Genomic DNA, 11,180 nt, shown 5'->3' with positions numbered 1-11,180 from the left:
AGGCCCCGCCCACCCCGATCGCCCCGCCCCTCGCGGCGATCAAAATGGCGCTCCCGCATCTTGCGGCCTCCCACTTTTCACGTTCCTCGCGGCGTTAAAGTGTTCTCGCGAGATTTCGGGAGCACTAGTAGCTGAGTGGTGAGCAACGCCTTCCTTTTCTTCCGCAAGGCTGTGGAGGTAGGTGGTGCTTGCCGTGTCGGGGTGCTGCTGTCGAGGTTGTTGAAGGCAGACCTCTGAGGCCCGGGTTGCTCGGCCCGTGCTGAGCCGGTGCTCTTGGAGCAAGCTATTTTCCAGCTAGAGAGGGTAGGAAGAGGACATGGTCGTCCGGGCCTGGTGAGCGAGGGAGGAGCTAGCTTTTCCCGGGATCCCTGCGTTGCTCGGGAGGTTCCAGCCACAGCGCTGAAGCCAGGCCCTGAGGGTGGTGGGCTCGCGGCTGTGGCCTTGTGGCTGGATTGTGGCCCGCACCCACGCGTTTATAGGCGTGCTCCGTCGTATCTGAGTGAAGGTGTTAAGACTGTAACGTACACGTTACGTTAACTTTCGCAAGTGCGAGGTAACCATTTCTGATGCCATTTTCCTTGCACGAGGTTAGGTGCTTCCTGGAGACATTCGCCCCAAGGTCAGGCAGAGTAAGTGGTTGAAGGGGTTGTTAGCACTACGGAAGAGCGCCGAATCTTGGGATGGGAAGTGACACTTAGTTAGGAGTGCTTTCTTAAAAAAAAAATTTTTTTTTAAATGGCTATTTCTGACAGTGGGAGTCGGGGAGGGGCAGCGTCGGAAGGAGACAGGATGGGGCTCGAACTCCTGAACGGGGAGATCCTGACCTGAGCTGAAGTTTAAAACCGACATAGCCACCCAGGAGCCCCAGGAGTGCTTTCTAAACAGTTTCTGAAAAGTGGTTTTTAGGTTAATTCCATTGTGATATTTATTTTATTTTTTAAATGTTTATTTGAGAGAAAGTGGGGGAGGGGCAGAGAGAGAGAGAGAGAGAGGGAGACACAATCCGAAACAGGCTCCAGGCTCTGAGCTGTCAGCACAGAACCCTACATCGGACTTGAACCCACAAACTGTGAGATCATGACCTGAGCGGAAGTCAGATGCCCAACCGACTGAGCCACCCAGGCGCCCTCCATTGTGATATTTAAAAGGCAGGTTCAACATCCGGTGTCCCATCAGTGCCAATGGACCCGATTTTTGTTAAATTTCTTGAGTAATTATTTCATGAATTTGTAGATTTTGCATTTTGAAAAGCTGCAACAAGACATACCATGAAATTACCATGAGTCAGTTGGGGATTTTGTAGATAATAGTTGGGTGACTTATGGTATAGGTTTCCTGATTGGTGATATTTTGCCGTTTTATGCTAGGATTCCTTTTTTCATTACTTAACTGTCCTCCCAAAGTAAAGATTAAGCACCAAAAGGGAAGAATGCTGACATCACCTATGAGGGAGATGAAATCGTAAACTAAGACATTTTTTGCTTTTTTATTATAAGAGCTTCCAAGTACATTAAAACAAGGGAGTTAAAGGGTACCATTGTGTATAGTCTGTTAGCCTTTCCTTGAAAAGTTTGAGAATTCAGGACTTACCAGAAATTTCACAGTGACTGATGAATCATAGTACGAATGAAAAGAGGCTACAAATGAAAAACTTGAGGCCAGCAGTTTGGATTCGCAGAGTAAATCGTGAGCGTTATTTTTCCCTGATATACTGCGGCAGTATTACCCCTGCCTTTGTATTTAGTTTTTCCTAGGAGTTCCAATCTGCTCTTAAAAATTTATTAACTGTATGTTAATACTTGTACACAATATGGCTAGTGAAATTACATTTTGTGTTATGGGAAGATATTTAATAGTTTTTTGGGAAATGTACTGTAATCTTATTTCACTGGATAAGATTTAGAAGACAACTGAAAAATGGAAACTCTGAATTCACTTTGTAGATTTTAGAATTTGATTTGAAGTGGATAATTGTATATAAAAATATTAAAGGCTTTGTATTTGATACCTTAATTTATATAAAATGGCATTATCTGACTACATGAAATTTTGTACTATTTAGGTACTAGCTGTTAACGTTTGTTCAGAGAAACCACATCATGTTTGACGAATTGTCAGAAATCTTAAGTAATACGTGACGAATAAAACAGTTTGGAGAGGGACGTGGGATACATAACAGGAATGGATTCTCTGAACCCTATAATGGCGTCTGATTCAGCTATGGAAATTGAAAATCACAGGTAAGTGCTTTTGAAAAGTTTTTTAGTCAACCATTACTAGATTTTTATTGCAAAACTTGACCAGATTTGATTTTAATGTTTACTGTATTTGAATTACCCAGTATGCAGTAAAGGTAGTTGTCAAGAATTAGGAAAGAAAAGGAAAACCTGTTTTACACAGGTCTTCAGTTTGTTTATATGGGACACATTCTTCACCAGGGAAGCAATACTCTCTGGGGCAATTTGGTGTCTTCCTGATAAAATTATCCTACTCCTACAAATGGAACAAAACCTGAGGGTGATTTTGCTTAAAAAATTACCTTGTGACTTGGCCCATGATCAAGGATGCCAATATTTTTATGTATATGATGGAAATATCTAGTAAATGGGGAAATCGGCATTTATACTGTATTCAAATTAAGTACATTTACTTGGCTACTCCAGTTTTATTTAGAGCAAGCTATAGCAGTAAACAAGGCTGCCTTTAGAAATTGATATTCTGTTATTTCTCTTGGAAGATCATTTTTTGGTAAATGCTACAAGATCATGGCACTATAGGCCATTATAGGTAGTTAGAACTAAATGGTTGGCTTAGTAGTGAGCTCATCTTTTTAAACTATTCTGAACATGTTTTCCTGCATTTGGTCTGTGGAAGACAAGTACATACAGCAATAGGCATTTCAGTAATTTAAGAGGGTGTAATTAATTTTCCCCCTTTTTTCCTAGTGATGATTCTTCATCTGGTAGCAGCTTATTTAAAACTCAGTGTGTCCCTTCCTCACCTAAACGGAGGCAAAGAAACACTATTAGGAAATTTGTTTATTCACCTGAACGTGTACAAGCAAGGGATTCATCTAGTGACTCATCTTTAGAACCAAGACCATTGACTTTAAAAGCTATTTTTGAAAGATTCAAAAAAAAGAAACGTAAAAAGAAGAAATACAAGCCAACAGGAAGACCAAGGGGAAGACCAAAAGGAAGAAAAAACACTAGACGCTCCCAAATAAATAAGAAACAAGTGAGAGATAAAGGATCTGGGTTCCCATTTTTGGAATCTGAGAATGGAAGAAAACCATTACCTTGGAGGAAGATTTTAACCTTTGAGGTCAGCATTTCATTTATGTGGATACACATACCCAGAATGTCTGAAATGATTTGTTGGCTACTTTTAAATGCCCCCCCCCCAAGTTTATTTTTGACTGAAAGAGCCCACAAGTGAGCTGGGGAGAGGCTTAGAGCGAGGGATGAAGGACAGAGAATCCTAAGCAGTCTCTGTGCTGTTGGTGAGCTGGAAAAGTGTGGGCGTTATCTACAGGCAGTCTTCTGTTTTCTAACAGTAGTCTACAGCGAGTCTCCCAGAGCTGCATTACAGAGTTAGATGCTCAACTGAGTCACCCACGCTCCCCTTGGCGGCCACTTTTAGAATTGAGATGTACCTGGAAAATAAAATCTCCAACTTTGGTTATATCTACTCTTCTGTACTAACTGCCACTCCGAGACCAATCTATCCTTCAGCACTAAGTTCACTTGGGTTCCTAGTGGGATTCTTCACTGGTCTCCTCAATGAATATACCCATATATGAGGTGTTTGTTTCAAGGCTGTTTATACAAAATCCCTCGATTTCATCAAGCCTTTAAACATCATTCCTAAAACTCAAATGGTCCCTAGTGACTTTGTGGTAACCTAAGCCAAACCTATCCATAACCTTAGATGTGTAGTGGCTTTAGTATAGGCCATTTTCTTATGATACCGAATATTTGATTTCTGACAGAACTGCCTGACAATTATTTAGAGACAGACTCAAATATTTTAAATTACTGTGCATAATTTATAGTCTCTTGCTCTAGAATTGGTGATAATATTTAAAAGAATATTCTCTAACCTTTTGTTCTAGGCTGATTGTATTAACTGTATAGATTTGTTTCTTTGGGAATTTCTAAAGACATTTTTAAATGCAAACAAGATTTGTGCTTCGGTTTTCTTGGTGTATACCAACTTAGGTAAATTTGATAATGTGCTAGGTAGACTGAAATCCTTTTAAAACCTGGTATATGTGTTCCACATATGGCAGAGTAAATCAAGATCATGTAAGAGTTTTTGGTAAAGGGATTCCTTCCATTTTGGAACATAAGGCATCGGCTGAGAAAGTTTATTTTGTGAGGTCATTACTTAGACTAGTGTTTTTATTTAGCAAGCAGTGGCAAGAGGATTTTTCAACTACCTTGAAAAACTGAAGTATGAATACTACCTCAAGGAATCCTTGAAACAAATGAATGTTGGTGAAGATTTAGAAAAAGAAGATTTTGACAGTCGTAGATACAAATACTTGGATGATGATGGATCTCTCTCTCCTATTGAATCAGAGTAAGTTTAATCATGTGAAATAACTTTGGTCATAGGTTTTGTTAAAAGTTTTTATTTTATTTTAATTTACTCGTTTTTTAAATGTTTTATTTATTAAAAACATTTTTTTAATGTTTTTATATCTGAGAGAGACAGCGTGAGCAGGGGAGGGTCAGAGAGAGAGGGAGACACAGAATCAGAAACAGGCTCCAAGCTCTGAGCTAGCTGTCAGCACAGAGCCCGATGCGGGACTTAAACCCACAAACCGCGAGATCATGAACCGAGCCGAAGTCGGACGCTTAACTGAGTGAGCCACCCAGACACCCCTTGTTAAGTGTTGTGTAAATTTTAGTGTTCCTTATCATGGTATCGATTTGTTTATATTTTACAGCAAGTCATTTGGGTTGTAGTTAACCTCTGAGCTTGGCACGTGAGCCATCCATTTTGGGGTGTCACACACGAAATTGTAAATTTTCTCCTTAATTACTATTGACGTGTCAGTTGTACATCATGATATTATCCTGCTAATGGAATCTAGATGACTTTTCTCACTTGAAGATATATTTAAATGTTACAGGGCAGAGGATGAGGTTGCAACAAATCTTGAACATGATGACGAATGTGATATCAAATTGGTGGTAAGTAACATTTTTTGTCTCCTTTCGTTTCAGAATAGCAGTTGGTACAGGAAGAATTTATTCTATTACTATCTTAGATTCTGAATTTAATTTTTGAAAGGCTCAGTAGATTTGGTGCAGGAAATAAAAATAGGGATTATTCTCGCAGTTTCTGGGCCCAAGCCCTGCATTGAGCTCTGTGGTGACAGCTAGCTCAGAGCCTGGAGTCTGCCTCAGATTCTGTGTCTCTCTCACAGAAATATATACAAAACATTAAAAAAAAAAAAAAAGACATTGGGATTATTTGGTGAGAACATGGGCTTTTCAGTAATTGCTGTTAGGATGTCTTAATGAGAAAAGAAGACAGATTTGGGATTTTTAACATCTAGTTGTAGTCTCCAGGTTTTTTCAGTAACCTAGAGTTCAGTTCCATGTTGTGATAACAGGAATAAAATTTAATTGTTGCTTAATACTGATTTTTTCATTGTAGGACTATAATTGTTTCATAGTAAGTTCTGAAGTACGAAAGAAGACGAATGTGTATTTAGAACAAGAGGAATATACTGAAGAAGCGGCTTTGTCTAAAAAGAGCATCAAGGTCCAAAAACATTTGACAGGATCGAATGGCCTGAAAAAGGAGATAGGAATATGAATGTTAAGGTAAATAAAACAGAAAAGGTTTTTCATAGAAAATAAAGATAAATGCAAATACATATGCTAACATAGTGATAAAAATGAATGCAAGAAAATTAAAAGAATCTGAACAAATTAGTAAAACTGGATTATCAGGAAAAGCATTAAAACTGTCAGATTGTTACACATGTAGGAAAAAATTGAGGATTGCATAGCAAAAATAATCACTTGATAAATAATAAACGGAAGACCTACTGTTTTTGCCTGTCCTTTATTTCAAGAGCTTCAAGGTGTCATTTGAGCATTAAATCAAAGAAGTTACAGAGATTATATATTGAAAACCTTTATTACAGTAATCACTAATGATCAACGACCATCTCAGGATACCTGAAACCCTGTTTTTATGCCAATTTTATTCAAACAAGGACCTTACTGTCAAATGTGTTTTTGTAATAAGAACTTCCTAGACTTTTACAACTACAGTTTTCTTCTCACCATCGTATATTGCTGATTATGGCACTAAATATACTGTATTTTATGATTGCACTTGTGCTTGTTATTGTTCAGTTCTGTGGACAAAGACTTAGACCTAAGTGCAGAAAATAAATCCTCTTTTGCAACCCAGAACTCATGGCTCAGTATGAGTTTTGATACATGTAAGAAGGAACAAGATACCTAACCAACTGAAGTGATGGTGAGAGGGTTGCTAAACTTGAAGGTTGGTTTCAGCACTGTAGAATGGCTAAAAGCCCAGAACATAAGGGAAATCTCAGCTGTGGAGAATTAGTATTCCAAATTTAATGTGGATGTGAAACAAAGATGCTTTCTTGTTCTAGGATTTTCACTTGAGAGCACAATCTGGACTTTTAGGTATGTCTTCTGCTTTCAGTGAAGGGATTTCTTTGCTTTTCGTGAATTTTTGGATCAGATTTGTTTAAATGGACTTTATCAGACTAATCTCTAAAGGTTTCATTGTTGAAGGACATTTTGCCAGTTCTAATTTCTGTTCATGACGTGTTTTCAGAAAAATAGATTTTAGGGTTCACATTTTATAGGGATAAGTGCAAGCTCTACTTCACTTGCAGGAAAGGGTCCCTAAACTGTAACTTAGGTTATGGCAGTAATCAGAATGTAGGATAATTCCGACTTTAAGCATCTACATTGTCTTAAACTAATGCATGGTCTAAAATGAGACTTAGGATTTAATAATGTAATGTTAGAAATGATTACACAAGACAAAAGATTTCCTAAATCTGAATGGTTAATTCAGAAGCGTCCAATTTGTTACCTTCCATATTAATATTTTATTAATTTATCTTTTCCTGAAAATTTTTAAGTGATGTCAAATAACTAATTCTTAAAATGAGGCAGAATCTTAAATCACTTTGTTGTAATATCCTGGGAATTTCATTGACAAAACACATTGTGATACTGGAGTTTGTAAAAATCAAGACTTCAGATACAAAAATCTTTTTCCTTTGGTACTGAGCCTTTTTGAAGGAATAGCTCAAGAATAGCTACTTGGTACTTTGCGTGTCTGTCTCAGTGTATATAGACTCTTGGAACCATTCAAAAAATCTTTACCGTGTGATTAACTTATGGAATGATTTAAGTTTGTTGTAACTGGGAGGATGTTTGGCTTTTTGCAGTTTTGAACTTGAAGTTTTAGAGTAGGTTGCAGTTGTAATTGTTTTCTTGTGGAATCTTCTGTTTTAAAAGTAAATAGTGGTTGAGGTCTATCCCGATGGGGCTTTTTCTGTAGACCTACATCGTTGGAAACGCCTCATAGAGTATAAGTGTGGTTTCCTTTATTCACAGAACTATTTGTTAGATCTGTGGGAAAGAACTACAAGACATCTATCTGCTAAAACACTGGAAGACCTAATGGTCAAATTTTTTAAATCTTAGGTATTGGAGTATCCCAAGAATCTGTACAGTTCTAGGGTGTGCTAGTTTAGGTAAGTTTTTACTGGGGACAGTGAAATCTTGGGCACCATTACAGTTCAGATGATGAATTTAACTGTTCAACTGCTGAATGATACAGACATGAACTAAAACCTAATTCTGACGGAGCTGATGATAGCTAAAAAAAAAATACATAGATGTCATTTTGGATACTAAGCATCTGTTTTGTATTTTAATTACACACTTGTCCTTAATCTTTTACTTGGTATTTTATCTGTAGGGGTGAACATGATTTGAAATCATTCACATTTAGAGGTAGGTGGAACATTTAATTTCTGTTGAAATGTATTAAAAATTCAAAAGTACTGAAAAAAATGTGAGTTGTGAGTACAGCATCCCATTAGTGTTGTGCCTCGTAGTTATTTGGGGTACACCACAGAAGTATTAAGATCTTGGGGCGCCTGGGTGGCTCAGTTGGTTGAGCAGTCCAAGCAGTCCAATTCTGTCTGGCTCAGGTCATGATCCCAGGGTCATTGGATTGAGCTGTGTTTCAGACTCTGCTGACTGTGGAGCCTGCTTGAGATTTTCTTCTCTCTCCCTCTTCCCCTCTCCTCCACTTGTATGTATCCAAGATCTTAGCAAAGGTATTTGCCATAATATTCATACACCAAATTGGACACAGACTGCCTGTCTAGGAAATAACATGAAAATGCCCCTCCCCCATTTATCCTTAGGAAACAATTGCTATTGTTCATCCTAATAACCTGTGTATTTGTGTTATAATATGGATTTGAATTTCTATTCTGCCTAACAGCATCTGAACAGCCATGGTCTTGATATCTAATGAATCCTTTTAGTATTTGACTTAATATTTATGCATGTATATTACAGCCAGGATAAAGATAATAGGGACTTGGTTTGTAATTTCAGATGCAGTTAATGTGGTTGCCTCATTGGAATGATAGGAATAAAAGTCAAATTAGATATTAAAAGAACTTAAATTTCTGGAGATAAGTTTCTCAGTAGTATTGCAACCTTGAAGTACAGGGGTTTACAATTCAGTCAGGATTGCACTGCATGGTATCTGCACTCAGCAGCTGTTCCTGCTGGGTGTTCAAAGGACAGTGCAATATCAATTCAGTATCTGGCATCGTTGGTTTTCTTGGCTTTGTGCATGTTAAACCTGGTATTTTTATTGAAACATTATTCCTATAGATTTTCAAATTGAATTTGAGATAATCTTTGATAGGAACTAATGCTTCTCTTTTTCTAGGGTGTTTGAAATTAAGAACCAGATAGATCCATCTACTCTGATCCTAAACACGTAAGGCTTCTATTTCTGTTGCTTCTAGTGGATGCTTTCTTTTATTACTAACATATTCTTAGCAAAACAGCAAGACTTCTATACAGAATCAAACCTTGTAGTTTATACATAAGCTTGAGAGGAACTTTATAAAAGCCTCATTCATTGTTAAGATGGAAATGGGCACTGTCATTTATGGTGTCCAGGAATTGTTAATGTGGCTACATGGAGACACAGGTAATGCTTGCATCACAGCACATTTATTGCAGTGGTGACAATGAGACCTGTAACATTTTGTGCTAGGCTTATGGAGTAGAGTGGAAGGAACAAGACTTTTCACATTAAAAGCAATTAAGGGATAATAATTTTATAGATCATTTGCCAAAATAGCAATCAGTGTAATTCTTGAAATTTGATTTCTAGGGCCCTAAAGTTAAAAAACAAAAACAGATCTCCGAGATTACAGGTAAGATTTCCCCTCAAGTACCTGACCCTATAGAAGATGAAAGCTTTTCCTTTTATAAAACCTCATTAATGCATTTGTTTACCTAATTTTGACAACAGCTAATCCTAATGGTTTATTGTATCATAATTAAAAAGTAAAAACCCTAGATAGTAAAAGGCCACAACATGTGTTTATGCAGTTTGCCAGTGATTTCTGATGTTATGATGATGGGCAAAATGTTCAACTGCTCTGAATGGGCTGAATGAAAGTAGCCTTTCTGAACATCCATCTAAATGAAATCGGAGGTGGGGGAGCATGCCTGGGTGGCTCCATCAGTTAAGTGACTTTAGCACATGACCTCATGGGTTGGTGGATTTGAGCTCCAGCTCTAGGCTGATAACACTGAGCCTGGCTGTGATCCTCTATCCCTCTTCTTTCATGCCCCTCCCCTACTGGCATGTTCTTTCTCCTCGATAAATACATTTAAAAAATAAAAGGGCACACCTGGGTGGCTCAGTTGATTGTCCAACTTTGGCTCAAGTCATGATCTTGTGGTTTGTGAGTTTGAGCCTCACATTGGGCACTGCTGATAGCTCAGCTTGAAGCCTGCTTCAGATTGTGTCTCCCTCCCCACCCCAAGAAAAAAATGGACTGGGTTGAAAAATTTAGTTATTCCAACTCTGCAATTTTAAGCCTAGAATTTTCAATACATATTAGTTCAGAATGCTTGGAACCTAATTATAACCTTATTTTGAAAAATTTAGTCTAAACTTTAAAATCATCCATAGGTGGGGAATTCATGAAGTATGTCCATATTGAAGTGGAGATTAAAGAAGCCCAATGGAAAGAACTCTGGCAAGTTAATTATTTTTAATGATATAATGGTCATTACCAAGGCTTTGAGAATGCTGGTTTCTCATTTGCTGTGGACATGACCATAAAAAATTTTTCCACTAGGCTTTTCTTTCTTTATGCTACTTTGCTAGCGTTCAGCCTATTGGGAACATTTATAACAGCCATATTTCAGATTCTCATCTGACTGTACGTAGTATTTTGAATGGTGCGTGCCTGGAGCTCTGCTAGTGATTGGGCAACTTGTAATATTACAGTAGATCTAACAGGGAGACTGGCTTCACAGGATCGTATCTGGAAGTGGAACCTTACTTTTCTATTCCTTTTCTATAGGACTGATGGAGACAACTGTGGATTGAACAAAAGCTCTTTTTAAAAGGTATGTACACATTTGAAAACTTCATAGGTCATTTCAAAGAGGGCTTGTGGGGCTAAAACCAAGAGCCCTTAACGCTGTGACCAGATATTAAAGTTCTCCATAGGATATAGTAGTTACTCAGTGTTGCTATGTTTTCCTGAGGAGATACAAGATGTAGCTGATTGTCCATGTGGGAAAGAAGAAATATCTTCTCAATCTAACTAGTATATATTCTTGTTCTCAGGGCTGCTATTCTGAAGATTGTGATTCTGACTCGGAGGAACCATGGTGATTGTGGAAGGAATCACATGTTAAAATTCTTAAATAAAAATTTATTGATTTTAATAACTTTGTCTATGTTACATCACACATAATTTAAAAAAATTTAACACTTCTCGTAGAAAGTCAGCATGTATTTTTGGCTCGAAGTTTCTCTAGTGTTTTCTGTGAAGGGAATAAAAATAATTAACAGTTGTAGTATATCCTAGAGATGAAAAAATTGGG

At 37.7% G+C, this 11,180-nt stretch overlaps 2 protein-coding genes and 8 non-coding genes across 15 annotated transcripts in view; 9 read left to right on the top strand and 1 right to left on the bottom strand.

Moving 5' to 3' along the window:
• Positions 1–81: 81 nt before the first annotated feature.
• TAF1D (TATA-box binding protein associated factor, RNA polymerase I subunit D) lies at positions 82–11,027 on the top strand. Of its 3 annotated transcripts, XM_039223879.1 has the most exons (12): positions 82–177; positions 2,063–2,240; positions 2,946–3,324; positions 4,412–4,584; positions 5,141–5,201; positions 5,671–5,840; positions 6,650–6,683; positions 7,722–7,771; positions 7,999–8,033; positions 8,992–9,042; positions 9,445–9,487; positions 10,255–10,500. In XM_039223879.1, exons 2-6 carry the CDS (start codon positions 2,182–2,184, stop codon positions 5,830–5,832), a joined length of 834 nt encoding a protein of 277 aa, XP_039079810.1. In that variant the 5' UTR covers positions 82–177; positions 2,063–2,181; the 3' UTR covers positions 5,833–5,840; positions 6,650–6,683; positions 7,722–7,771; positions 7,999–8,033; positions 8,992–9,042; positions 9,445–9,487; positions 10,255–10,500. The 3 variants fall into 3 exon arrangements, with proteins under 3 accessions (XP_039079810.1, XP_039079811.1, XP_039079809.1); XM_039223880.1 differs by lacking the exons at positions 7,722–7,771; positions 10,255–10,500 and adding an exon at positions 10,652–11,027; XM_039223878.1 differs by lacking the exon at positions 7,722–7,771.
• LOC120225698 lies at positions 6,356–6,484 on the top strand. The gene has a single exon (XR_005526863.1). It is a non-coding gene; the product is annotated as a small nucleolar RNA SNORA40 (small nucleolar RNA).
• On the top strand, positions 7,542–7,672 carry LOC120225695. Its single transcript, XR_005526860.1, has one exon. It is a non-coding gene; the product is annotated as a small nucleolar RNA SNORA18 (small nucleolar RNA).
• LOC120225699 lies at positions 7,815–7,886 on the top strand. Its single transcript, XR_005526864.1, has one exon. It is a non-coding gene; the product is annotated as a small nucleolar RNA SNORD5 (small nucleolar RNA).
• Positions 8,788–8,924, top strand: LOC120225700. The gene has a single exon (XR_005526865.1). It is a non-coding gene; the product is annotated as a small nucleolar RNA SNORA8 (small nucleolar RNA).
• Positions 9,176–9,316, top strand: LOC120225703. The gene has a single exon (XR_005526868.1). It is a non-coding gene; the product is annotated as a small nucleolar RNA SNORA1 (small nucleolar RNA).
• LOC120225693 lies at positions 9,681–9,753 on the top strand. Its single transcript, XR_005526858.1, has one exon. It is a non-coding gene; the product is annotated as a small nucleolar RNA Z40 (small nucleolar RNA).
• Positions 10,349–10,475, top strand: LOC120225694. Its single transcript, XR_005526859.1, has one exon. It is a non-coding gene; the product is annotated as a small nucleolar RNA SNORA32 (small nucleolar RNA).
• LOC120225701 lies at positions 10,723–10,849 on the top strand. Its single transcript, XR_005526866.1, has one exon. It is a non-coding gene; the product is annotated as a small nucleolar RNA SNORA25 (small nucleolar RNA).
• Positions 10,994–11,180, bottom strand: part of CEP295 (centrosomal protein 295) — a 56,516-nt gene continuing 56,329 nt past the window's right edge. For all 4 annotated transcript variants that reach the window (XM_039223873.1, XM_039223875.1, XM_039223874.1 and 1 more), the window contains one exon: positions 10,994–11,120. In XM_039223873.1, coding sequence (XP_039079804.1) covers positions 11,082–11,120 — 39 coding nt within the window. In that variant the 3' untranslated portion in view covers positions 10,994–11,081. The remainder of the gene's footprint in view (positions 11,121–11,180) is intronic.

This window comes from Hyaena hyaena, unplaced genomic scaffold (assembly GCF_003009895.1).
Source record: "Hyaena hyaena isolate Hyena2069 unplaced genomic scaffold, ASM300989v1 scaffold_1478, whole genome shotgun sequence".
NCBI classification, from domain to species: domain Eukaryota; kingdom Metazoa; phylum Chordata; class Mammalia; order Carnivora; family Hyaenidae; genus Hyaena; species Hyaena hyaena.
Note: the sequence above shows the minus strand (reverse complement) of the source record. Positions and strands in the feature narration are given on the sequence as shown.

What these genes read in the sequence shown, in the direction of transcription:
- TAF1D (XM_039223880.1), top strand. Translation starts at nt 2,182, where the DNA reads ATGGATTCTCTGAACCCTATAATGGCGTCTGATTCAGCTATGGAAATT. An exon ending in ATGGAAATTGAAAATCACAG is followed by an intron (nt 2,241 to 2,945) that starts GTAAGTGCTTTT and finishes CTTTTTTCCTAG; the next exon opens with TGATGATTCTTCATCTGGTA. An exon ending in AATGTGATATCAAATTGGTG is followed by an intron (nt 5,202 to 5,670) that starts GTAAGTAACATT and finishes TTTTCATTGTAG; the next exon opens with GACTATAATTGTTTCATAGT.